This window comes from Cucurbita maxima, unplaced genomic scaffold, assembly GCF_002738345.1.
Source record: "Cucurbita maxima cultivar Rimu unplaced genomic scaffold, Cmax_1.0 Cma_Scf00010, whole genome shotgun sequence".
NCBI classification, from domain to species: Eukaryota; Viridiplantae; Streptophyta; class Magnoliopsida; order Cucurbitales; family Cucurbitaceae; genus Cucurbita; species Cucurbita maxima.
The window spans coordinates 1,091,631-1,117,249 of NW_019272026.1; the positions used below are offsets into that span (position 1 = coordinate 1,091,631).

Here is a 25,619-nt window from a genome sequence, read left to right on the forward strand (position 1 = left end):
TTTTTTTTTTTTTTTTTTTTTAATAATTTAGCTATGAATGTGAATGTTTTATTAGAAAAAGATAGAAATTAATGTAAAAGATGTAATAAAATAAACATGGTTTTTAAAGTTTAAAAACTAAAAATTAAATAATTATCAAAATAAAGTCTTATTTAACTTTAATTTATTCAATTAGTTAACGGTTTAACAATAATATAAGTGCACTATAAAAAAAGCTCTTAATGTTTGAAAAACAAGAACTTGCACCAGCCGGGAATCGAACCCGGGTCTGTACCGTGGCAGGGTACTATTCTACCACTAGACCACTGGTGCTTCCTGAAACAGGATTTTATTTTTATTAAATTGTACAAAAATATTGCTCACTGTCTCTAACTTTAATAGGAATTTTCGCAATGTGTATGCATTTAATTTAAAAATTAATTCAAAACAACACATCAAATCGTTCAAATTCAAAACATATCAATGTTCTTCTCTTTGCCACATCGAGTCTATCGGTTCTAAGGGTTTGACTCTTTGGAGCTCACTTTCTCATAAATTCGTCATCTCGAGGTTCTAAGGCATCTTGATTAGCTACCTTTTAGTATCTTTTATCATCATCAACATATATTATAGGGACTCGAGTCACAACATAAAAACCATCACCCTAGCATAAGTATCATTCATCATACAATTCCGTTGCCGGGAACCAAACCCGAGTCTCTTGGGTGAAAGTCAGATATTCTAACCACTGGACGACAACGGAGTTTTGTTATAGAATTATAGCATAGTTACTCTTCAATATACCACAAAACTGGAGAAATAATTTTTGTTGGTTGAGAATCACGTACAACTTAAAATTCTATATTTTGATTCATAATACGTGTTTTAGCCGATATAACTTAAATTATTCCTTACCTTTCGAGTTATAACTCCTTATAAACCTAATGATACAAGTTTGAGTGATGGGACCTTTATATTTTCTATGCATATAGTGTTTATGAAATAATATTGTGAGTTGGCTAAAGTTTGTATTTGGTTATCCCATAAAGTTTATGGTTATTTGAACAAAAGTTATTTTGGTCGAGTGGTTAAGGTGTGTGCCTACTAAGTATATGGGGTTTCCCTGCGAGAGTTTGAATCTCTACGATATATTATTTTTAAAACACAATTGGCTCATCACAGAATCAGCACATTCCCCCAAAATTGAATTGTCGTAGTAAAAGGCGTGTCGTCAATCCACAAGTCACTTCGACTACAAAAAATTAACTTATAGAAAGGACAAAATTTTGACTAGGCTATTCCAAGTTGTTTGAGCTCCATAGCGTGACTTGCGCCTGGTTTGGTTTAGGCATCGGAGAGGGCATGAGTCTACCCTTGAAACAAAAAGTCTGTAAACACGTTCATAGACCCTTGTCTTTGGCGTACCTTCCCTCAAGAGAAGTCACAAGCGGGATCAGACCGACCTAATTTTCTACCTATGTATACTGAGCTCAAATGACTGGATTCTCCCTAATGGTAACTGAATTCCATGTTTTAGAATGAATCTTTTTTAAAAATTCGAGCTCGAAGCCATTATCCCAATATAAGATGGAGATAGACATACTCCTAAAAAAAAGACGGTTTAGTAGATAAGATATTGATAACCTTTTGTACTGTAAGTGTTTGATTCGAGCACAGTTGATTCAACAGATGAGATATTGATTATCGTTCATAGATGAATAGATAAGATATTTGTTACCTTTGTACATATTTTCGTGTTTGATTGCCACAGACCAAAAAGATAGAAAGTTCTATAAACAAATAGTCTATATCGAAAGATAACAAAGTTGAACAAAACTGATATCAGCATATCCCTTTTGTCAACAAGAAGAGTACCCCAAAACTTTATTTTGACAAATCAATATCCCCATCCAAAATTTTCAATGGGATTTTATGCTCTTTGAAAAAATAAATAAAAAAACCCTATAATCCAATGCAACTCTGAACTCGAACTCAACGCTCAAAATTTAGTCTCTCAACTCTACTACGACACAAAAAAAAGACAATAAGTCGAACTTTTTCGGGTGCAATGAAGAACCGTGACATAGCCTCAAAACAGGGCAAAAAAATGTTCCTTACGACTGTGGCCGATTGTGGCAGGTCGAGAGGAAACGCCCCATCATTCCGAACCTCATAGTCCAATAGACTTCTCGAACTTTTGAACTTGGTTGAGGAAAATCCATGTCATCTGCATAGCCACATATCCAAACTTTAGAAGTGAATCATGAACAAATACTCATCAATAATGCGAGATACACTCTCGGTTTTGCGCTGAAGTTCTCTAGGCCAGCTCGGGGCAACGACAAAAACAGAAAACGGGAGAGATCGTATGTACCATGACATGTGGAGCAATCCGAATACAGTACACAGGGAAGCCAGTGTAGAATTTGAATGGGCCACCAGATTTCAAGGTCTTCATGGCACAATCCAAAGAGCCAGAGTATGGAAGCTTCCCCTCAGCATTAGGCTGCATTTTCTGAATCTGAGTCTTCACGTAATCAAATGGCAAACTGCAAGCTGAAGCAAAGAACCCAGAAACTGCACTTGCACCTAAGAGGAAGAACAAGAAAGCATGATTAATTCAAGAAGAACATAATCAAATGATGAACTGCCAAGCATTTCGATCATGAAATGTGCAAAAAATCTCACCAAGAACTGTTGTAGCTTCGCTAAAACCGAGGTTATCCTTGAAAAACTCTACAGTTTGATCATAGGAAGCGAGCATGCCCATGTTCAATGCCATTGCTCTCACTACGGTTGGCCCTGCACCTTTCCAGAGAGCCAAAACGCCCTCATCTCCAACGATACGATATAGTGCATGGAAAGCGTTTTTGTAGTGTCGACGTTGTGCAACAGGGAGAGTGGCATCTGCCTGCATTCGGATAAGCGCTAGATCTGCTGGACTGCCAAATGATGCTCCAATGGCACCAGCTGTTAGCCCACATAAAGCTTTTTGATAAAGAGGAAGGGGCTTGCCGTCGTTAGCTTCAATTGCTTTGGTTGTCAAAATCCTATGGAAGGGAACAGAAAGAACGTTCATTATAACTCACTACTAAGAGAGTTCTTTGAGAATGAAATTCAGAAGAACACTCACTTGAATGATCCAAGTCGTGCAGTGGTATAGGTAGCTTGTCTAAGGAGCCCAGCAGAGAGACCCTGTTTGATATTAGGCACTTTCATTTGAGAATTTTTATGTTGTTTTTTTGTGAATTAACATAAATGAACATGCAAATAACACATAAAAGTAAAACACGAACAAATAGAACAAGAACAAGAAGAACTTTGCCCGAAGTATTAGCACGATAACAAGCTGAAATGATCGGACCTCATATTTTCTCATAGTTCGCTTGTAGAATGAAATTGTAACCTCTCAAGCCTAGATATGATATTGTCATCTTTGGGCTTTCCCTTTTTAGTCTTAGACTCAAGGTTTTTAAAACATGTGTGCTAGAGATGCTTTCACACCTTCATAAAAAATATTCATTCTCCTCCCTAATTGATGTGGGATCTCACAATCCACTCCCCTTCGGGGCCCAAGGTCCTTGATGACACTTGTTCCCTTCTTCAATTGATGTGGGACCCCCAATTCACCTGCCCAACGTTCTTACTGGCACACCACGTCGTTTCCACCCCCTTCGGGGCTCAGCATCCTTGCTGGCACATCGTTCAATGTCTTGATACCATTTATAATGGCCCAAGCCCACCACTAGTAGATATTGTCCTCCTTGGACCTTCCCCAATTGATGTGGGATGGGCCCCATTGACACTCGGTCCCATCCCCAATCGATATGAGACCCCCCAATCCACACTCTTCGGGGACCAACGTTCTTACTGGCACACCACGTCGTGTCCACCCCCTTCAGGACTTAACATCCTTGCTGACGTTGGCACATCGCTTGGTGTCTTGATACCATTTGTAACGGCTCAAGCTCACCACTAGCAGATATTGTCCTCCTTGGGCCTTCCCTTTCGAGCTTCCCCTCAAGGGTTCTAAACCACGTCTGCTAGTGAGAGGTTTCCATACCCTTATAAAAAATGCTTCATTCTCCTCCTCAACTGTTGTGAGATCTCACATAAGCCAATCACACACAAAACGTACATACAAGCGACGCAAGAAATCAACTGATCTAGAAATTGCCCAACCCCCAAGCATCATGGCCAACATCAAACATTTCTAAAGAGAAAATGAGATTGAAATGTAGGATGATGGAAAGAAACAAACTAGTCAACTAATACAGGCACAGATCAAGTATATAAGCCAATTTCCAAACCAGCATATCCATATTCCAGGCTTCTCCAAGGATCTCAAAAGAACAAGATCTAATAACCAACACAGCAAGAAAGTTAACACCAAGCCAGTATTTTACAATGTACCACGCACCAAGATCAACAGTGCAATTCAAATAATCACAGACTTCAACTAAATCTTTAAAACCCACCTTGTAAAAAGCACCAACTCCCTCCGCCTTAAGCATGTTCTTGGTTATCTCGCTCGCTGAGCCCTGACCCAACTGAATTCTCACCTGAACCAAATCAAGAACACATTATTATAAACAACAAAAGTTCTGTAAATCTATTACAAAAACAACCAGAAAACAGAGAAAAAAAGACCCCCAAAACCCTTAGATCAAAATTCCATTAACGAACTAATTGTAAGATCAAGATCTCAGCAAACAACATGAATTAGAACGAACAAGTAACAAAATCCTGTTGAATCACAAAAACACAACCGATAAATCTGAAGATTTGTTGTACCTTGATCATATCGATGGGTTGAATGACGCAAGTGGCGAGCATACCAGAAGCCCCTCCATTGACAAAGGGCTTGACAGTGGGCCAAACGCCGGATTTAGGCTTTTTATCGTCACCCATTTGCTGAACTGAAAAGTTAAGAGTGAAAGATCAAATGGGGGAGCGAAGAAGAAATCGAAAGGGCTTTCTGGGTTTACAAAAATGCGGTGATTTTATAGTTCTTTCTTCCTACACCTCTCTCTCCCACACCCCCTTCAGTGGCCAGCTATTAATTTAATTGGAGCTTTTGATGTTGATTTTGAATGGCGGACCTCGTATTCCTCGTCGATCAATGAAAATGGGTAGTTCCCATTTGCAATGCTCCAAATTTTGCTGCCCTTTCCCCAAAAATTGGCCCCTCTTACAGATGTGGCACCTAAAAATAACCCTAATTCCTTTTGTCTCATCGCAATTAGGGCACGTTAGAAAATCGGATTTTAAACTCTTTTTTTTTTTTTAATTAGAAATATGATTTTCGTGTTTTTATTTTAATTTTTAAATTTATTCTATAATACATTTTATCTATTAAAAAAAGTAAAAAACATTCTTGAAATTTATTAAAAAAAAAATTAAAATACTTTAAATTTTTTTAAAAATTTAAATGGTCAAAGTTTTATTACATATAATCCATTTTTTTCTCGTTTAGTTCGAGAAAAAAATCAAATTATTTTAATGCTAGAAATTATCTCACGGGATGGGGTGGGGTGGAAAGCGTTCTCCGTTTCCATTCCTGCCACCTATTTCATTTTCCCGTGGAAAATTCATGGAGATTATTGGTTCAGTAGCTCGAAGTTTGTTTGTTAGAGATACAATAAGATGGAGGGAGATCTACTAATAAGACAGTTGAGCCCCTTGGTAACATTTCTTTTCTGTACTAAAACCATATGTCTCGATTTGGGACCACAAGGCGAAGACAAAAGGAGGGTATTTCTCAGCAGAAGAGTACTATACGTTAAACATTTATCAGTGACAGAGCAGAAAGAAGACCAATTAAGTGGGATCTAAAGGCTCAGTCCCTCAAAGCGTATAGGAAGGGTCGGCTTTGGTAAAAGAGGCGAAACCGAGAAAGAAAAGTGATTTTGGTGTCTCCGGTCTCATTTATGTAATTGAGAAAAAATCTTTTTTCACTCCTTTTCTCATTCTTCGTCTAAACAAAGAATTTTCAACCGTGCAAATTAGCCCAACATTTTTATTAATTTAAATATATGTATATTTATTTATTTATTTATTAATTAAGATTTTTGTTATATTTAAAAATTTAATAAAAATGTCCCTTAATTGTTAATCTATATTTTTTTAATGAATTATTTAAAAAATAGAGAAATAATTTAGTTGTGGGAGGTAAGGCATGTTGTTTTTTTTTATGCCTCATGAAAAACGTGGGCAATTGGCGTAGGTATTTTTGTTATTTATTCAATTCATTAAATTTAATTAATAGAAATAGAATTAGGAAAATAGGTTTTCATATTCATAAACTTTAAAATAAGGAAAATATAAATTAATTAAATATTAAAAATAAAATAAAATATACTATAAATTTCTCCAAATATTATATTCTCAACACAAATTTTAATAATTTATGGGCCATCTCGACCACCTATTTCTATTCTTTTTTTTTACAAACATTTTCATTTATTCTCGTGATGCGAGAATTTCTTAGGGTATAAAAACAAAGATTCTCTGTTCGAGGCAGGTCTCGAAACTCTCCCCCCACTTCTTCATTTCTAATGTGGATGGAGATTCCCCATTCAAGGTGTGTCCCGATACTCTCTCCACCATTATCCCATTTTTAACGTCAACAACAATTCTTTGTTTAGAACAGGTCGTTCTGGGTCTCGATTCCTTGAGTTAAATGAACATCTCTATTAGTAACTTGAAAATAACTAAATTTAATATACAATCCAAAGTTTTGTATTTGATGAACTGTGAAACCGCGGTATAATTTACAAATCAACGGAAAAGATAAAAATCAACTAATAAATAACCGCCGACTAACTCATTGAATATAATCTCGATTCATTTATATATCATTCCTTTACTGAAAAATTGAAATGTTTTATTTTAATTTGATTCTTATAATTAATTTCAATTTAGGTTACACAAATCTATACCATTTTCTCTCACAATGTGTGCTGTCTCCATATATATTATAATTTGGTTCAATCCGATCGAACTTCATGTATAAAGTTATTCATTTATTTGGACCTAACCTAACCCATCAAAAATTTATAACCCGAGTCAACTCGTATGAGTTAGATTGGGTTGAGTTGATCGGGTTTCTTTGGTCACCGAGTTTTTTGACCACTTCTATCAGAGATGATTCACTGATGCATCGTATGCCCTTTCAATGTACTGGCTTAAATTTGTTCACACAAGCGTATACAAAATTTTCATCTACAAGTTGAAACAAAAAAAATTCATTAAGAGTAGTTTTGAAACAAACCTTAAACATTAAGGGTTAAAATAGATCTTTTAAAAGTCACGAGTAAATTTCTACGTATTAAATTAGTATGAACCACGCCCAAAGAATTTTCATACCTCAAGTTTCAATTACAAGGACGAGAGCCAAAAAGCTACAACAAACTTTGTACACTTATATTCAAGATATAGTGAGCTCATCAAAGAAAATTCTAGAAGACATTGAAAACGTCCTTATATGTTATGTAAAGTTGAGCTTCAAGAAAGAAATGCATTAAATGTACCTTAAGTTGCATTTAATGAACTCCGCTAAATTTAATAAGCACATTTCATTCATTGCATTATTTAATTATAATTAAAATATTTGTTTCTGATAAGTGAGTTTTTAATATAGGAGTTAAATTATATTTTAACCTAAGTTACCATATTCCACGTTAACTAGTCTTTTTAATAGGGAGGTTATGAGTATTTCTCATTTACTAGCCAATTTAATTTGGAAGTTACTCACATCGCTAAGATTTTTTTTTGCAAATGTTTGTGCTTACAACTTGCATGCTAGAGTCATTCAACTACTATTGATCAAACCTCTTGTGGAATAATTCGAATCACGAGTTTTTGATCTTGATCAAAGTAATTCATTCCATACTTTCCCTTGATTGATTCCGTATCACAAATGCTCGTATCTAACCCATGCGGCTTGACAGATTATTTTTTCGAAGGGGAGGGATTAACAATTTTAAATCATTCTAAAATTACAGGGACCAATTTGCAATTTTGTCCAGGGACTAAATTGAAATAATGAAATGGAACTCGACCCATGAAATTTTACCTCATCTAAAAGTATTTTGGTCTATTTACTCTCGACGTTGATTCATTTTGACCCCGTAATTTTGGTCTAATTTGATTTCGGTAGCATGTGGAACAATTTTTGTCCTTAGATGCAAAATTTTAAAAAACAAGGGATAAAAATGAAAATTCAGGGAAAAAAAGGACCAATAAAGCAAAAATTAAAAAATTACAGGGACCAAACTGTCAATTAAAAAATTACAGGGACCAAACTGTCAATTAAATCAAATTTCCACTTACTAGGTTTCTCTCCCTGATTTCACCATTTTCACGGCTTCTTCTTGAAAGACATTCGTCCACCTAGGTATATCTCTCTTTCATTCTCTTCACTTCGTCTTTGATTTTTCAATTTTCCAGTTGAATTCAAGGTCTGGTACCACCTTCGGAACAGCTGCGATCGGCGATAACGATCGGCGGCGGGGGCGAAATAAAACAACCGCTAGTGGCTGCCGCATCGCACTGTTCGTCCTTTTTCTTCTTTTTTGCTGTTAATCCTGACATTGTATTTGTAATCTGCGTCAGTATCAACTCAGGGACATGACTCGAGTGCGGAATTGAATTGCCAATAAACTTTTGTTTATTACTTTTACATTTTGGGGTTGTTTATTTTGTTCTTAATTGGTTAGGAGCTGATCGAAATTTTTGGATTTCAGTCAATAGGGAAGTGTATGAGGATTTTTTTTTTAGTGGAAAATGTTCAATAAGTTATCGAAGCGTGGCTTTTGCACGGCAATATCATCACGGCCTTGGCTTTTTGTGGGATTGGGCAATCCTGGAGAGAAGTTCAGAGGAACCAGGCACAATGTAATTACTGCATTTTGATTTTGAAATCAGAGATATTAGTTCGTTCATTCTTATTTTGGTTCAGTACAGGTGGGGTTTGAGATGATTGATGTGTTTGCTGAGTCTGTTGGAATTCCAATGAACAGGATTCACTGCAAAGCTGTGTTTGGTGAAGGCATGTTCACTTTTTTGTTTACAGGACTAGTTGTTTTGCTTTTGATTGCATGAAGTTGAAGGATGTTTGTTTATTGATATGTCAGGTTTTGTTGGGGACATCCCTGTTTTTCTGGCAAAGCCTCAGACTTACATGAACCTGAGTGGTGAATCTGTATGTGATCGAGAAACTCCTTTTGGCTTCTGTCTTGTTATAATTTAGGTTCCGTTTAGTTGTCGTTTTTTTATTGCTCGAGTTCACGAATTCATTTGAGTGAATTCATCTTTCAACTCGATGACTTCGAGGGAAAAAAAACTTGGTATTGATTTAAGATCTATTATGAGCAGTTCTTGTGATGGTTGTCATAGTTAGTTCCTTACTGACATTGGTTTGATGCCATAAATCTTGTGTTTTGTCATCGTATTGCAGGCAGGACCGCTTGCAGCATATTACAAGCTACCTCTAAACCGTGTGCTCGTGGTAAATCCTTATGTGAATTTGAATCCTTTTTTAATTGCATAGTTCTTAAATGATCAAAGGCATGTTATTATTTCAAGTATTTAACCTCTGCAGTTCCACGATGACATGAACTTGCCATGTGGGGTGCTTCGGCTTCGACATAATGGAGGGAACGACTCCCACAACGGGTATCATTGAACTCTTTTTTTTTTTTTTTTTTCTTTCCTTATCCCCTTTTGTTGTAGCCTATTTCCACTCTATAGCCACAAGCTAGGTTGCCTCGTATTTCCACACCTCCTCTGTGACATTGACATACATTTCATTGCATTCGATTAGTTGTTTTCATTTGAAAAGAAAAAGTGTGAGATCCCACGTGGTTGGAGAGGGCAACGAAACATTCCTTATAAGAGTGTGGAAACCTCTCCCTAACAGATGCGTTTCAAAACCTTGAAAGGAAGCCCAGAAGGGAAAGCCCGAAAAGGACAATATCTACTAGTGATGGGCTTGGACTGTTACAAATGGTATTAGAGTCAGACACCAAGCGGTGTGCCAATGAGGACACTGGGCCTCAAGGGGGGTGGATCGTGAGATCCCACGTCGGTTGGAGAGGAGAACGAAGCATTCCTTACAAGGGTGTGGAAGCTTCTCCCTAACAAACGCGTTTTAAAACATTGAGGGAAAGCTTAAAAGGGAAAGTCGAAAGAGGATAATATCTAATAGCGGTGAGCTTGGGCTGTTACAAAAAGGGTCCCATTAAGAGTCTGTAAGATGGTTTATTATATCAACATTTGATTTAGCGTCCAGCATGCTAGAGAGGTGATGATAATTACATCCTATTGGAATTGCTTTGTTATGTTTGGTCATGTCAGCTAATCGTTCCATTATCCATATGCGCTTGAAGAATCAAACAATAGCATTTGAGGGGTCAAAAGTATCATACATAAAGTTCTAATACAACTTTCAGAATGTTTATCAACGTGATTCCTCTAAATATCATGTTTAGCCGTCAAGCTACAGCTTGAATTCTTTTTTGTGACGACATACTACTAATCGTTCGTGCTTATTCTTTCTTTAGTAAAACCTTCACGACTTCTCGTGCATTCTATCACCTTTTCTGGTACATCTTGAAATGGATTTTTATTTTAGGCTGAAGAGTGTCATTTATCATTTTCGAGGGAACCGAGAGTTTGCTAGGTTAAGAATTGGTAAGTATTGTTGCCTATGCTATTTTGTGGTCTTTTACGTGTTTCCCTCCGTTCTTAGAACGTTTTCTTTATAGGCATTGGAAGGCCACCTGGTCAAATGGATCCCAAAGCATTCTTGCTTCAAAAGTTCAATAACACAGCTCAAGAACGAGTGAGTCTTTTGCTGATTATACTACTAGAAACTTGTGGTTGAAACCTTTCTATCTTTCTTTGAGACCCCATGAAAGTTCATCTGCGAATTACTGCTTACCTTATACTCACTCTCCATTCGTTTGCTTGAAAAATATATCTTGGACCCTCTTGAATCCCACTTTTAATTTTTGGCAAGTATAGTTTGCATCTTATAAACCTCGATTACATTATGATTATTACCCATCTCGGCATAACGCTTCCCTTATTTTTTGTTTAAAAAGATTGATACTGCATTACAAGAGGGGATCGGTGCATTGAAGCTCCTATTGTCTCTCGGTTTATCCGAGACTGCGAGACACTTCAACCACGAACAGAAATACAAGCATATAAGGCTACAGACCATGCCAACATGATGAGCCTACTATGCGTATTTCCATTGCCAATGAAACATACAAATTCTACCAAGTACTCAAAGGGAAGGGGAGCACAGAGGCAGAGTGGATGTCCTCCTGAAGGTACAATGACTTTGTTTTCTAAGATATTGGGGCCAGCATGTGGAGAATTTAGAGGACGTTTTGAGATATCCTGTCCCTATATGTAATTATCTTATGCTTACAATTGATAAAACTTTATAAGCTTAGGTACTTGAAAAATTGCCTCATGATTAATTTATATTTATAGAAGTGGAGACATTGTTTTTGTATTTTTTTTTTTCTCGTTTGAGTTCGTAAGCTCTCTTAAAGAGAATCAATTTAGACGTTTTTGGTCAATTTACACTAATCGTTACATTTAGAAGAGTCTTATAGACGAGTGAAAGCTATTCATTAGCGATTTTAAAACAAAATTCTAATGAAGAGTTTAGGATACCACCTCAACTATCGAAAAACCCATCTTTGTGCGAAAAATCGACACATCTAACTTCGATCTAATAAGCATGGTAAGTTATTATTGTGTAAAACCTTGTCAACAAAAAGAATACATAAGAATATAAAATTAAAATACTTGAAACTTTTTAAAGTTCGGAGGCTAAAACGTTACATCTAGACCAAGGATTGTTTTTCATTTAAGTTCAAACATGTAGAGATTCAAACCTTCGAGTTCTTGCCGATCTCGGAACGTAAAATAAATTTCTGGTGAGAAGTCCCAAATATGTTTGGTAGCTAGTCAATTCTATGACAGTGTTGATGTTTGAGTACTAACCAAAAACAAGAAAAGGATAACAACAATTAATTCTATTACAACCACCCTCATTCTCATAATTCAAACCCAAGTTTCCAAGCCATCATAAACAACATTCACCCCTCAATGGAACTTCCAACTCCTAAAATATTCCACACAGCAAATCTGATGAAATTCGACACAAAATTGAATAGTCAACGACTTGTTGAACGTAAAATCATAAGTTTAAGGATCTATCAGATATCAAACTGAGAATTTCATCAAAATTGAATGGTCAACGACTTGTTGAATGTAAAATCATAAGGGTAAGGATCTACCGAATATAAAATTGAGAGAGTTAACAGATCTATCAGCAAACCAAACTAATGATATCTTAGCCAGTGGCTACATCAATCATTCAAGTCCCTAGTTCAGTAGCTTTTGAGATCTATATTCGAAAACCAGACTAGACTGGAAGGTAGAGCAGAATGAGGAAGCATCAAAAAACATGAAAATGGAGATTGGAATGGATGACTTGTTTGTATGTTACAAAGATACAATAGAAATGAATAAAAATCATGCATCCATATTACGTTGAAATAAGGAGCAAGCATATAATTTGAACTAAGAACGATCTCAAATGATGTATCATCATGGAATCGAATCAAAATGTAAAAGAGGACATGATTCACCTATGAGTAATGCAGTCCTCGCCGCGATCAGCATGTATTGATTCCGTCCTTGCAGTCTTTGGTCAAATTAAAGAACGTTTCAACACGGGTCTTCCCCCGATAGAACACTTCGGTATCCACGGCAACTCTCATGTACCCATCAAACTCGACTGGTCTACCGTTGTTTAAAAGTGTCGTTTCATTGTACCACTCGCTTGTATTTCCCCATAATTCCTTGTAATCGTCGAGCAAATGGACTTTAAAGTGAGATCGCAGTTTGTCGAAGTAGTTATAGAATGGTTCATTAGTGGCTATATACAGATTTCTCCAAGGCTGAATCATCCCTTTCAACTTTTCAAGGATAGCATCAGGTGATGTATCCGAATCCAAATGAGGCCAAAGCTCTTTGTTTTGTGCTTTCTCTCCTCGAACGACATGAACTGCATCGAAATCCCAGTCCATACGTCCACTGATTTCTGTCACAATGTTCATCAATCTTTTCGATTTCCATACAGCATGCCATGGCCGCTGAATGTACTTGGCAGCTTGCCCCTCGCATACTCTGTACCAATAATTCTCGGGTTCAGGAGCGTCGAATTGCCTCCATATGATAGCATTTTTATCTTTCTTTAGCTGCATTGGTGTCACTCTATGGCTCACAACCTTCCTAACGGGTATCTTCCTCTTGTGGCCTCTATCCCATTTCTTCCAATCTCTCAGAAATTCACCCTCCTCGACGATAGATGCAATCTCTTTAAGATGCTCAAAATCGAAGTAGAAACGAAAATCTTTCCCCTCTTCATCTTTGTTGCTCGGATTATAACTACCCGCCAGACACACACTCAAATCCATCACAAACGTCCTGTTCAAATACATTGCCTCTCCCAAACCACACAAGAAACTCCATAAATATTGGTTCATTCCTTTACAATAGTCTCCACCACGTGAATAGTATAAGTACTTCCCCTTCCTAAAATTTGTCTCCGATCCCAAAGTCGGGATCGTGTCGTTGATCTCCTCATCCCATACTGGTGGAGCAACTCTCCCACTTCCACCACCCCTAGTACGATAGTTAGTGGCACTTCTCGGTCGTCGAGCATTTATACCTGAATGCCAACCACCAGCATGAACTACCTTATAATGACAATCCTCCCCAAAATCAAATTTAAACCTCCGGAAATCCCTGTACTTCCTCCATGACTTCTCTTTCTTGTTCCTAAATCTCCACGAAACATCACATTCAAATTCCTTAGATCCATTAACTGGAGTTTGATACTCAAGGAACGCAATAGACTTAAACGCCTTCAAATTAAACCTTTCTACCGCAATCAAAATACGCGGGTCGGAACAATTTACAGCCCGGAATTCATCACAATTCAATTTAGGGGTAGAATTAGCAATTACCTCCTCAGATTTCTCAATCACCGCTTCAGTGATCTGATCCCCACGAGCAGGCGGCAGTGTAGGGGGAAGAACAGACACCAAATCCTCCCCAGTTTTGACAACAGATTCATCGTTCTTAAAAGTGGCATTCTCCGAGGCAGTGAAGAATTTGGTAAGAGCAGGAGTAGATTCAAGCCATGGATCCGGGGGCTTGTAAGTGATGGCAATGACGGTGATAATAAGAACTGAAAACACAAAAACAGAGAAACAGAGATTACTTATCACCTTAATCAGATGCTGCCCAATGGGCTCTGTGCTCGGATTTGGATCTTTCATGGGGTTTTCTCAAAACCCCAAGTCCGGATTCGAAGCAGATCTTCAAATCGAATCAACAATCCGTCCAGAAATCAGGAGATACTTAGGGAAATGAAGGGATTAACAGAGAGAGAACGAAAAAGAGAAGGGGAAAACGGAGACGAGACGGTGGGAGCTCTGCGAGAGGGAAAATTTTGGAGAGATCTGGAAGTGCGTCTGGCGCTGTGGAGTTCGCTGAACTCCGATCTTCAAAGTTGTTGGATTTGTATCATTTTATTCATTAAATAAATAAATAAATAAAAATAGAAGAAATGTTATTTTATTTTATTTTATTTTATACAAATAAAATTTTCCATCTACTGCGTCTTATCATATTATTTAAATCAAGTAATGACGTGGCAGTCCAGAAGTGATTACGTGGCAAAAATTATCAATTTATTATTATGATTATTATTATTTTGGTTATTGAGGGTGACATGGATAATTTATTTTCAATATATGAATTGCCACATGTACAAATCTCGTTTTTTATAGGCTCGAAAATTCTTTCACAAAATAATTCAATCTTTTTTAAGTCCATTGGTTTTATAATGAAAAGTATAGAGTTTTGTTACCTCTCAAACTATATTGTTAGAGTTGTTGATGTTTATACCGATCGATCAGAGAAAAATGAGTACGCTTTCTTCCTATTAATCTGGAAGTTTTCTAATACAAGGGCTCCAAAGTCAAAGATCGTAATTTTCGAACGAGTAATCCTTAGTTCCTCTAATGATTGTAGTACCAAGTACTTCTTGCCGAGCTCTAATATGATCGGATTTATAAGCATCTCTTGTAAAATATGAGCAACACCATATCCTTTTAGAGCTTGAACAATCATCTATCTATAACTCATAAATTATCTCCGTTACTTTTGAAAGTCTATAATATGTTAAAACATGAGACTAACAAATTTATCCATATACTAACAATAAAAAGTTCGAGGGTATTTTTAAAATATATAAAAAAAATTAATATTATTGAAAAAAAGGATAGTTTGAAACATTTTTGCTTTCCTTTAATCGGGCTAAGATGGTTTTTGCAATTCTATGTAGTTTATATTGCATATTCAGAATCATTTAAGCTTGACATGATCGATCTTGCTGGTAGAGTGATTCTAATCTCAAACAAGTGTTCTTGCGTTAAGATTTTCGATGAACAAAGTAATCCGAATTTTACTTCACTTATAATGATTCCTTATCATTCGATATTAAAGAAAAGTAATCTAGATCTTACTTCCCTCGTCATTTTGTAATGATTCTTTGTCATTTTGTATTAGAGTTTTTTTTTTTTTTTTTTTGGGTGGATTCCTTATCAATGACTATGCCAGTGCCCACAATCAGATCTAGGGGTATGTTTACCCAATGGATTTATGCATGCATGCATGAACCATGTGTAAGAAAATATTATGCATCCAACATAATTTTAAAAAATAAATAATAATTGAGTGCAAAAGTTACGTCACACCAGTCATGATAGATATTGTATGAGTCTATTTCTCGACCCCAACAATAGGGTCACTTACTACGTTTAACAATTTTTCAAGTAAAGATAAGGTGTCCCTACCCAGTTGACAACATCGGCTAAAGAGGTCATGAAAACGAAGCCATTGATAACTAAAAATATATATTGCCCCAAAGTTTCAGGTTTTCTCAAATCAAATATGATCATTTTGAAATGTACAAGATTAATTATAATTGAGTTGTAGAATCAAGAAAGACATGAAAAGAGGAAGAAAAGAAAGTGTCAAACCAGGGCATGATTGTAGTCTCGGAAGTGGAATGTTTTGTGAATGAAATGGTACAACCACTTTGAAGCAGCAAAGCAGAGTATTGCAATGGTGACAATGGCGGCCCTAGCTGTTGCACAAATTACACCCTGCTTTGTCAATGCCACAGCTCCAATTGCAGCCAAGGAGATGACCTGCAGACCCACTTCAGCTATTCTCAGAGCTTTATATGCACCATTGCAGCTTCTGCAGTTCACCACATGACTCCAATACCTGAAAATCAATAACCAATTACGAAATCGATATTTCCCGCTAATTTTTGCTCACACGTAAAATGAACGTAGATCTTTGCGAGGCGATGACCCTATTGTGTTGGGTTATGGGGCTTATTTATAGTTTTTATTCTATTGTTATAAATAATAAAACTATATATGGAAAATGGTCATATCACCCCAAGTAAAAAGCTGGAAATATATATAGGGAAAAAAGTTACTTGTAGTACGTGGTTATATTTGACATCATCCATATAAACCTTTAGTCAATATTCTTCCTTGCATTTTCTCTCTCTTATTCTTTGTGTTCATCGTTCATCTAAATTGTGGGTATACCTTTAGCCAATATTCTTCCTTGCATTCTCCCTCTCTTATTCTTTCTGTTCATCTAAACGAGGGTAAACCTTCTTCCTTGCATTTTCTTTTTCTTGTTTTTTGTGTTCATCTAGATCGAGTGTAAACCTTTAGCCAGTATTTTTCCTTACATTTTGTTCTTTGTGTTCATCTAGATCAAGTGTAAATCTTTAGCCAATATTCTTCCTTGCATTTTCTCTCTCTTGTTCTTTGTGTTCATCTAAATCAAGTGTAAACCTTTAGCCAATATTTTTTCTTGCGTTTTCTCTTTTGTTCTTTGTGTTCATCTAGATCGAGTGTAAATCTTTAACCAATATTCTTCCTTGCATTTTCTCTCTGTTGTTCTTTGTGTTTATCTAGATCGAGTGTGTGCATTGTTGTGCAATCCTAATATATTGTACCAGCATCCTTCACTAATCCAATTTATGTTCTCAAAAGAGTAGTAGGGAAGTTGAGTTGCAAAAATTAGAGGATACCTCTCAAACACCTGTTCTCTAGGAGGCAGTGGAGGGAGGGAGCCAGAATATTTGCCTCCCCAATCAACTTGACCACCTGCATACTTGTTCAACCACCTTCTAAATCCAACCACCAAGGCATCTGATTTAACCGGCACATAACAAGCTTTATGCCAATTAGAAGGTCCTATTTCCTCTAATTTGTGCTCCTAAATTCAGAACAAACATCATCGGGAACTATACTCGACAGGCAAATACGATATCCATGAACGAAATGACTTACCTCAACACGAAGAAAATACATATCTGAATCTAGAATCAAGTTCTGCCCTATATGAAATATCCATCGTGGGACAATATGGTTTATCCATTTGCTAAAGTTCCTGGGGAAGGACCATATCAATCTGCTTTTACCTGGACTGACCGGGATGCAGAAGAATACCAGGAACGATCTTCGCTGCGAGGTTTCAGTTGGCAGTTTCTGGAATAACAAACTTTTCATGAATCAGAACCCAGAAAATGCAGTTAAAGAGTCGAAGTATTGATATCATTAAATTTATCATAATCCATTGACTTAAGCTTTTGGTTTAATCATTAATTTACTATAACCTATCAACTTAAACTTTTGGATTTATCGGTATTTAACAATTATCAACACAAAGCAACGAAACGAAAGACATGAAATGTCGTTATGCTGTCGTCTAATATACCTTTGAAGTTGATGATACAGATTCATCGTTCTTGCTCTCCAACTCTGGATCAGAGAAGAAATAATAGACACAAGGTGCAATAAACTTGTGACGGAGCCTATCAAGTTTGCCAACATAACCATCTGCTTTCAACTTTTCAACAATCAAATCCAGTGGTCTGCCGCCTTCCCTGTCAACTTTCACTGTGAATGAACACATGATTGTTGTTAGTCAAAGCAATCCATGTGAAAGCCTTAAATGCAACAGTTGAGAAGATAGAATTGGCAAAGATATCTGTTTTTCAATGATGGTGGGGCTTGAATTATCCGGTAGTGCGCGTATGGAACATGGGCAGGGTCCATAAGATTTTCAATCAGTATCTCATACCTGAAAAAACGCCAATTTTCAATGACGAAGTAATCGGATTAGGATTTCACTACTAGCATACGGCAGAAAATGACATCGTGGGAGTGCAAATTGTAACAGATATTATCTGTTTTGGTTAATTACATATTGCCGCCAACCTCACGATTTTAAATCGCGTTTGTGTTAAAGAGAGATTTCCACACCCTTAAAGGAATGCTTTGTTCCCCTCTCCAACTGATGTGGAATCTCACAATCCACCCCTCTTGGGGTAGCTTCCTCACTAGCACACTGCCCAGTGTCGCTTTGGCCCGTTACGTATCGTCATCAACCTCACAATTTTAAAACGCATCTATTAGGGAGAGATTTTCACACCCTTATAAGGAATTCTTTGTTCCCTCTTCAACCGATATGGGATCTCACATTATCATTTTGATACTTACAAAATCATTGCTATACTAAGAATTTCAGATGAATGAATAAGATACTCTCAACACCATTTTCCTTCCCATTCTCATCCAAAAGATTATCTAGTGACTAATCACCTCAACAAACACACAACACCCTTCTTGGTACAATCATTATCTACTGACTAATCACCTCAACAAACACACAACACCCTTCTTGGTACAATCTAGTTTGCAGTCAAACTTTGGTTTAGCCTTACGAAGTTCGTTAACTACTGCAAAACATGATCTGAATATCCATGACAGCACAAATTCGATCCATCAATCTATGGGGACGGTTCTTTCCCAAATTTTGACACTAGAATGAGTAAACATTACCTAAAAAAGGATACATCAGCCTGAGTGAACAGAACTTTAATTCGCGTTAGCACATTGTAATAGTCCAAGACCACCGTTAGTAGATATGTCCTCTTTAGACTTTTCCTTTCAGGCTTCCGTCTGCTTGCTAGGGAGAGGTTCTCACACTCTTATAAAGAATGTTTCGTTCTCCTCCCAACTAATGTGGGATCTCACACACATAGTTTCGATTCTTTGCATTTGACATTTCAAAAAGCATCAAAATCAGAAAGAGGGCTTGAAAGTGATTACCCGTAGGCCATGTCTCTATTTCCCTCTAACTTAACATAAGATGGGTCGTCCAGCTCCGGAATAAAGGGAGGTTTCTTCTCCATAATGACATCTTTGAATTTGGGATCAGAATTTGGCCAGAACCACACTATGCCATTCTGCACTGTGCTTGGATACACAGCGACACATGCCTTCTTGGATGAGTGAACCTGCATATAATACCAATTCATGTAAATGTTCATAATATTTGTAAATCCAACCTGCAATCTTGTTATGCATGAAAGATAATTATTCCCCATAAAACCACTTTTGGTCTAGAATTTTTAAAGAAGCAAGTCCTTCCACTTTATAATTAATAACAATTTAGTCCCTATATTTACTATTATAATGATTTCGTCCCTATCGTAAAAAATATCATTTGAAATTTATTATTCACTTAAATTAATAATTGATTAGGGGTCAAATTTGTTCTTAAACTATTATGATTTTTTTACACAGGTGAATTGATTAAATATTTTATAACCCATATACACACTTTAAGCATTTGTTTAAGTCTATAACGATCAAAACAACTGTTTAATCTTTCTACTTTGTGTTTTTATATAAGTAAAAATTGTAAATGCCGGTATTATATTTCAAGTAGGCGACGACATTGCTAGTATTTATGGTCGAATTTGAAGAAGGTACTATAGGCATAGCGGTACTATAGGCATAACTCTAAATTTAGAATTAAATAATGATAATGTTGGTGTTGTATTAATGGGTGATGGCTTGTTGACACACGAGGGAAGTTCGCATAGCTCTAAATCTCTAAATTTAGAATTAAATAAATGGGTGATGGTTTGTTGACACACGAGGGAAGTTCACACGACTTTCCACAATGATATGATATTGTCCACTTTGAGTATAAGCTTTCATGGCTTTGCTTTGGGCTTTGCTTTGGGCTTTGCTTTGGGCTTTCCTGAAAGATCTCACACCAATGTAAAGAGAATTCTTTGTTTATAAATCCATGATTATTCCCTAAATTAGGAGATGTGGGGCTTTCATCATCCAACAAATAGAATCTGAAACTTTAGTTCTTTCCAAAATTTTGATACTTCATAATGCATATAAGATTAATCTACAGCATATAAGATTAATCTAAGATTAATCTAGGATCATACCAATCAAATCACTTCTCTTAAATTTTGAACTTCTATTTTGATTTTACTTTTTAAAAAAGTGATCTAAAAATGAAAATAAAGGGATCAAAACGTCACTTTTTAAACGTGCAACAATCCAAACGTTTCAAAGGAACAGAGATTAAAATGGAGCAAAATAAAATTGTTACCGGAGGGCCATCAGAGGGCGCTTGAGGGATGAATTTGCAGTCACCGGAGCCATTAAAGCACCATCCATGGTACACGCACTGTAGCCTCCCCCACTGATCGATCCTTCCTTCGGACAACGGCGCCAATCTATGCGGACAACTATCATCAAACACCTTCCATGCATTCTCATTCCTGTCCCACCACACCACCAAATCCAACCCTAGCACCTTCTTCGCAATCGGCACTCTCTTGTCCAAATCGCACACCTGCATAACCGGATACCACTCCGCAAACCAATCGAACTTCTCCTCCTCCTCCATCTCGGGCTGTTCTGTACCAACGACATCGGACGCCAAAGCCGTGCGAATCAACTCGCACTTCCTCAACACATTTGGATGCTTCGCGGTTTTGAAATTGAAAGATGATGATCTCATTCTCGGCAGCGGATTCCGATGCGAGGCGACGCAGTAGAAATTGCAGGCTAGGGTTCTATGGAGTGTGGTTGGGAAATGAATTAGCTGAGCAGAAGAAATTCCCGCAACCTCCATGGTTGATTCGCTTCCCGCAGAACGTGGAAATGGCGAAATCAGATTCTTCTTCTTGAAGCGGAAAATTGAAATCAAGGCGTGTAACTCTGGAAATCAATCATGGAGAAGATAGAATTTTGCAGAGAAGAAACGATGAAGAAATTTTTTTCGAAGGATTTTCAGCCATTGGCCAATTGATGAACGGGATAATGTTCGTTATTATTTATTGCACACCGTTTTAGTTGGAGTGAAGATGCAAGTCTATATATATATATTATTTATTGAATTTATAAAAAAAAATATTTAATAAATTCAATTTCGAATTTATAATAAATTAAATTAATAAAAATACCTATATATACATATATATATTCTTCATTGAATTTATACAAAATTATTTAATAAATTTAATTTCGAATTTATAATAGACTAAATTAATAAAAATACATCTGTATTTCAAAAATATTATATATATATATATATATATATATATATATATATATATGTTTTTTTCATTGAATTTATAAAAAATTATTTGATAAATTTAATTTCAAATTTATAATAGACTAAATTAATAAAAATAACTCTAAAGTATCAATAATAAACTAAAAATATCTATTAAAAAAATATTAATATTTATTATTTTAAATATCTATAAAAAAAATACTAATATTTATTATTTTATTTCAAAAATATTATTCAACAGTTAATAATATTTGAATTTTACAAATGTTCATTAAGACGTTCAAAAATATTTATTATTCTTATATTTAAAATAATGCTTCTGAAATTTTAAAAGTTGGATTTACCGTCTTGACCTTTATAAAAAAAAAAGTTCAAAAACTGTTTATCGTCCTATTATAGATTATCTCTAAACTTTTTAATATTACAAATTAAGGAATATTTTTGAAACATGGTACAATCGCAAAAAGGATAATGGTAACCCCACCACTAACTAGATGTCCTACCGAGACAGAATTTGTAACTTGCTATCTTTTTACCTAGCAGGCAAAGATTTACCTTTGTGAAAAGGATGATTCATTTCGATCGGACATGAGAGTCCAACTACATTGTATTGCCAGAATCCATGTTGTATATCGGGCGCGGGGGCTAATTCAAATTCGGGTAAAATAAGAACAGTCTCACATCCAAACAGCCATTTTCCCCTTCGCAAGAACTTGTTTGGTAAGGATATTTTTAGACCCCGAGTAAAATTCAAAAAGTATTTTTTATTAATTTAAGTTTTATGATTTGAAATAATTTAGTGGCTTTCTCACCAAATTTAAAAAATAGTTTATTTCAAATGCTATAAAATTTAACTCTTCGATGTTCGTATACATTAATGGCACATTTTTTCTACTTCTCGATCTTCCCTCTATTGCATGGGAATCGCCCATACGCACTGAAAATACAGCGTAAAAGTTCCTTCAGCTTGTTGTACTAGAGTGGTTCATCATCAAAAGAACAATGGATTTTTTTTTTATAAGAACAGGGGTGAAATCGAAACGAAAAAATTCTAAAATAACTATAATCAAAATAGACGAGACGTATCGAATTACAATAACTTGAATGAAGTGTGTTGAAGGGAGAAAAGAAATCGTCACTAACAAGAGAAGTGTAGAAGAAAGAAACAAAAAGAATCTTCACTTTACCAATGGACAAAGTGACCAAAACAACACATCTCTTAACCCTCTGCATCAAACAATTGCCATGTCCGAAGCCAGAGAAATTCCTACTTGCGATCGCAACTTCATAGAAGGCGGATTTCAAAAGAAGATTTCGAATGAAGATCGAAACAACCGTCATGGTTGAAGCACAAAGAAAGCTTCAAGCGAAGGAATTACTAATCCCGAAGAAATTCTTAGATTTTCAGAAACATGTTTTGAATCAAGATCTCCGTTCAATATAAAGAATGCATCGAAGACATCGAAAGAAATCGTCGTCAAGAGAAATTAGAATTACCGGAGAGGAAAATCGAACGCAATGCCAATGGATTCTTCGTCCAAAAGCTATCAAGATTTTGAGCCTCTAATCGATTGGCTTCCTCATCCCGATCCCGAGTCTCATCTTCTTCTCGTCCACCTCTTAGGTTTGACATTTGCCCCTTCTTCTGTGAGTTTTGTGAGTTTCAAAATAAAATTATTAATTAACTGTTATTATTATGATTAACCACAACCATAAATTTTTTAAATTGAGTTTGTCATTTATTTAATTTTTTTAATAAAATTAAAATATTAATTCATAATATAATTATATATATTAATATTTAATAAAAATTCACTATTTAATTTTAATATATTTTAAAAAATAACCTTCCAAATTACTATATATTATTTTTATGCGTTATTAAAAATAAATTAATATTATATATATAATTATAGTGTAAACAAATATATATATATATTTTAAAATTAATAATAAATTTGAAATTGTTGAATTTAACAAATTTTTGGATGTATCAGATTAGATGAAATGGCTTAAAAATAAAATCGAAATTAAATTAAATCGTTGAAAACAAAAACAATTTTTAATTTATGAAAATTTGAACTTACCATTGAATTTTCGATCTTCTCTCTGCAGGTTTCACACGCAACGATCTGAAAGTTCAGGTGACATCCACCGGCAAGTTGAGGATCTCCGGCGAACGGAGGCTTACCAGCGGCAAGTGGCTCCGATTCCTCAAGGAAATCCATATCCCAGAAGATGCCGATTTGAACAAGATCTCTGCCAAGTTGGAGAAAGGCATCCTCTACGTGACGCAGCCCAAAAAAACCTCCGCCGTCTCTTCCAACAACCTACCGGTTCAGCCACCGAAGCCCAAGGCCGAATCCCAACCGCCGCCGACCGCCGCAAAACCAACTGATCGACCAAATACCCCAAAGAGCCCAAACGAGAGACCTCAATCACAGGCAAATGGGAAACAAAGCCCCACTCCTTTAAAGCCACATGAAGGGGCCGGAGCGCCAGCGAGTACCCAAAAATCCGCCGAGAAGCCCACCGTGGGAGGCGGAGAGCCCGTTCAAGATTTAGCTGCCAAGGACAGAACAGAGAAAGAAACAGAGGATAAGGCAAAAGCACATACAAAACTGCAAGATGCTTCGGAGAAGACAAGAAAGGAAGAGGGGAAAGAAGAAATTGGGTCAAAAATGGGGGAGAAGGGGAAGGAAGGAGACGGGTTGAGAATGACGGAGGGGAAGGAACAGGGCGGCCATGGTAGGGGGGAGAAGGAAGGAGGCGGGTCGAGAATGGTGGAGGGGAAGGAACGGGGCGGCCATGGTAGGGGGGAAAAGGAACGGGGCGGGTCGAGAATGGTGGAGGAGAAGGAACGTGGCGGCCATGGTAGGGGGAAGAAGGAAGGAGGAGTTGCAGAAGGGAGTGAATGGACGAGAAGAGGAGAATGGTTATGGACAAATATGGTGAATTTGGCTCTGGGGGCTGCTGTTTTTGTGATTGTGTATCTCAATCTTACAAAGAATGATCATATGGAGGAAGACTGGTGAAGAAGAAGAAGCCATGAATGAACATCTAGTTTATGAGTGAACAATGGAACCAAATTCGTTGCCCCGGATTCGGGCACGAGAATAAAATTGCTATATTTATGACAACTTATTCATCTATTCCCTGAACTACTTTACCTTTACGGTCAGTAAAAGAAAAAGATCAAACCGAAACCTTAAACCTTTTCCTATGCTTTACAGTCGGTAAAAGAAAAGACATTCATTCGAATTATAACTCTTAAGAAGGAAGAGGAAAACGAAACATTAATTCGACTGAACCTTATTTCACTCTGACTCAAACTTCAAAGACATCTTTTCGAGTGTTACATAAAGTACGACTCCTAAAATTGGTCAAGGCATATGCCCATTGTCAATCAAAAGCTCAAGCTCAAACGTTCCAAGTTTCTAGCCTAACATGTCAGTGAACTAAAAAACACGACTAAATAGTATATTTACGACTACAACTCGAACTTCAATAACATCTTTTTGAGCATTACGTAAAGTACGACTCCTCAAATTGTTCAAGGCATATATCCATTGTCAATAAAAAGTTCAAACGTTCAAGTTTCTAGCCTAACATGTCGGTGAACTAAAAAACACGACTAAATAGTATACTAACGACTACGACTTGAACTTCAACGACATCTTTTTGAGCATTACGTAAAGTACGACTCCTCAAATTGGTCAAGACATATGCCCATTGTCAGTCAAAAGTATAAACATTCAAGTTTCTAGCCTAACATGTCAGTGAACTAAAAAACACGACTAAATAGTATATTTACGACTACGACTCGAACTTCAACATCTTTTTGAGCATTACGTAAAGTACGACTCCTCAAGTTGTTCAAGGCATATATCCACTGTCAGTCAAAAGTTCAAACGTTCAAGTTTCTAGCCCAACATGTCAGTGAACTAAAAAACACGACTAATAATCTAACCTAACAAAAGAAAGGCTTTAAAACTGATAGAAAGAAGGAGAATTTACTTTAAACAAAAGCCACAAAAGGAGTTTGATTTACA

The 25,619-nt window shown here is 36.3% G+C and overlaps 5 protein-coding genes and 1 non-coding gene across 9 annotated transcripts; 2 read left to right on the forward strand and 4 right to left on the reverse strand.

Annotated features, from left to right (window-relative positions):
• Window positions 1-241: 241 nt before the first annotated feature.
• On the reverse strand, window positions 242-312 carry TRNAG-GCC. Its single transcript has one exon. It is a non-coding gene; the product is annotated as a tRNA-Gly (tRNA).
• A 1,455-nt stretch (window positions 313-1,767) lies between these two features.
• On the reverse strand, window positions 1,768-5,209 carry LOC111485496 (mitochondrial dicarboxylate/tricarboxylate transporter DTC-like). Its single transcript, XM_023132411.1, has 6 exons — window positions 4,774-5,209; window positions 4,458-4,541; window positions 3,113-3,174; window positions 2,668-3,029; window positions 2,354-2,568; window positions 1,768-2,206 (listed from the first exon to the last, which is right to left on the reverse strand). The coding sequence occupies exons 1-6, from the start codon at window positions 4,888-4,890 to the stop codon at window positions 2,150-2,152; spliced, it is 897 nt and encodes a 298-aa protein (XP_022988179.1). The 5' UTR covers window positions 4,891-5,209; the 3' UTR covers window positions 1,768-2,149.
• Window positions 5,210-8,273: 3,064 nt separating this feature from the next.
• LOC111485515 (peptidyl-tRNA hydrolase, mitochondrial) lies at window positions 8,274-11,509 on the forward strand. Of its 3 annotated transcripts, none has more exons than XM_023132439.1 (9): window positions 8,274-8,377; window positions 8,727-8,877; window positions 8,947-9,031; window positions 9,117-9,184; window positions 9,440-9,490; window positions 9,584-9,657; window positions 10,616-10,674; window positions 10,749-10,825; window positions 11,088-11,509. In XM_023132439.1, the coding sequence occupies exons 2-9, from the start codon at window positions 8,767-8,769 to the stop codon at window positions 11,217-11,219; spliced, it is 657 nt and encodes a 218-aa protein (XP_022988207.1). In that variant the 5' UTR covers window positions 8,274-8,377; window positions 8,727-8,766; the 3' UTR covers window positions 11,220-11,509. The 3 variants fall into 3 exon arrangements, with proteins under 3 accessions (XP_022988207.1, XP_022988208.1, XP_022988209.1); XM_023132440.1 differs by having other exon boundaries at window positions 8,369-8,534; XM_023132441.1 differs by lacking the exon at window positions 8,274-8,377 and having other exon boundaries at window positions 8,731-8,877; window positions 8,942-9,031.
• A 338-nt stretch (window positions 11,510-11,847) lies between these two features.
• Window positions 11,848-14,473, reverse strand: LOC111485416. The gene is made up of 2 exons (XM_023132294.1): window positions 12,648-14,473; window positions 11,848-12,124 (listed from the first exon to the last, which is right to left on the reverse strand). Exon 1 carries the CDS (start codon window positions 14,352-14,354, stop codon window positions 12,684-12,686), a length of 1,671 nt encoding a protein of 556 aa, XP_022988062.1. The 5' UTR covers window positions 14,355-14,473; the 3' UTR covers window positions 11,848-12,124; window positions 12,648-12,683.
• Window positions 14,474-15,998: 1,525 nt separating this feature from the next.
• On the reverse strand, window positions 15,999-21,347 carry LOC111485419 (protochlorophyllide-dependent translocon component 52, chloroplastic-like). 2 transcript variants are annotated; one of them, XM_023132297.1, is made up of 7 exons: window positions 20,596-21,347; window positions 19,287-19,474; window positions 18,163-18,255; window positions 17,890-18,073; window positions 17,463-17,660; window positions 17,201-17,388; window positions 15,999-16,371 (listed from the first exon to the last, which is right to left on the reverse strand). In XM_023132297.1, exons 1-7 carry the CDS (start codon window positions 21,121-21,123, stop codon window positions 16,116-16,118), a joined length of 1,635 nt encoding a protein of 544 aa, XP_022988065.1. In that variant the 5' UTR covers window positions 21,124-21,347; the 3' UTR covers window positions 15,999-16,115. The 2 variants fall into 2 exon arrangements, with proteins under 2 accessions (XP_022988065.1, XP_022988064.1); XM_023132296.1 differs by having other exon boundaries at window positions 17,463-17,663; window positions 17,887-18,073.
• A 1,537-nt stretch (window positions 21,348-22,884) lies between these two features.
• On the forward strand, window positions 22,885-24,711 carry LOC111485486 (inactive protein RESTRICTED TEV MOVEMENT 2-like). Its single transcript, XM_023132401.1, has 2 exons — window positions 22,885-23,191; window positions 23,683-24,711. The coding sequence occupies exons 1-2, from the start codon at window positions 23,086-23,088 to the stop codon at window positions 24,600-24,602; spliced, it is 1,026 nt and encodes a 341-aa protein (XP_022988169.1). The 5' UTR covers window positions 22,885-23,085; the 3' UTR covers window positions 24,603-24,711.
• The last annotated feature ends 908 nt before the right edge of the window (window positions 24,712-25,619 follow it).

Coding starts and splice junctions, on each gene's coding strand:
- LOC111485496 (XM_023132411.1), bottom strand. CDS start 4,890: ATGGGTGACGATAAAAAGCCTAAATCCGGCGTTTGGCCCACTGTCAAG. Junction 3,175..4,457: donor GAGTTGGTGCTTTTTACAAG/GTGGGTTTTAAA, acceptor AATATCAAACAG/GGTCTCTCTGCTGGGCTCCT. Junction 2,569..2,667: donor CGAAGCTACAACAGTTCTTG/GTGAGATTTTTT, acceptor TCTTCCTCTTAG/GTGCAAGTGCAGTTTCTGGG.
- LOC111485515 (XM_023132439.1), top strand. CDS start 8,767: ATGTTCAATAAGTTATCGAAGCGTGGCTTTTGCACGGCAATATCATCA. Junction 9,032..9,116: donor CAAAGCTGTGTTTGGTGAAG/GCATGTTCACTT, acceptor TTGATATGTCAG/GTTTTGTTGGGGACATCCCT. Junction 9,185..9,439: donor TGAACCTGAGTGGTGAATCT/GTATGTGATCGA, acceptor ATCGTATTGCAG/GCAGGACCGCTTGCAGCATA.
- LOC111485416 (XM_023132294.1), bottom strand. CDS start 14,354: ATGAAAGATCCAAATCCGAGCACAGAGCCCATTGGGCAGCATCTGATT.
- LOC111485419 (XM_023132296.1), bottom strand. CDS start 21,123: ATGGAGGTTGCGGGAATTTCTTCTGCTCAGCTAATTCATTTCCCAACC. Junction 18,074..18,162: donor CCACCATCATTGAAAAACAG/ATATCTTTGCCA, acceptor GTGTTCATTCAC/AGTGAAAGTTGACAGGGAAG. Junction 17,664..17,886: donor TATCATCAACTTCAAAGGTA/TATTAGACGACA, acceptor AGTTTGTTATTC/CAGAAACTGCCAACTGAAAC.
- LOC111485486 (XM_023132401.1), top strand. CDS start 23,086: ATGCCAATGGATTCTTCGTCCAAAAGCTATCAAGATTTTGAGCCTCTA. Junction 23,192..23,682: donor TCTTCTCGTCCACCTCTTAG/GTTTGACATTTG, acceptor TTCTCTCTGCAG/GTTTCACACGCAACGATCTG.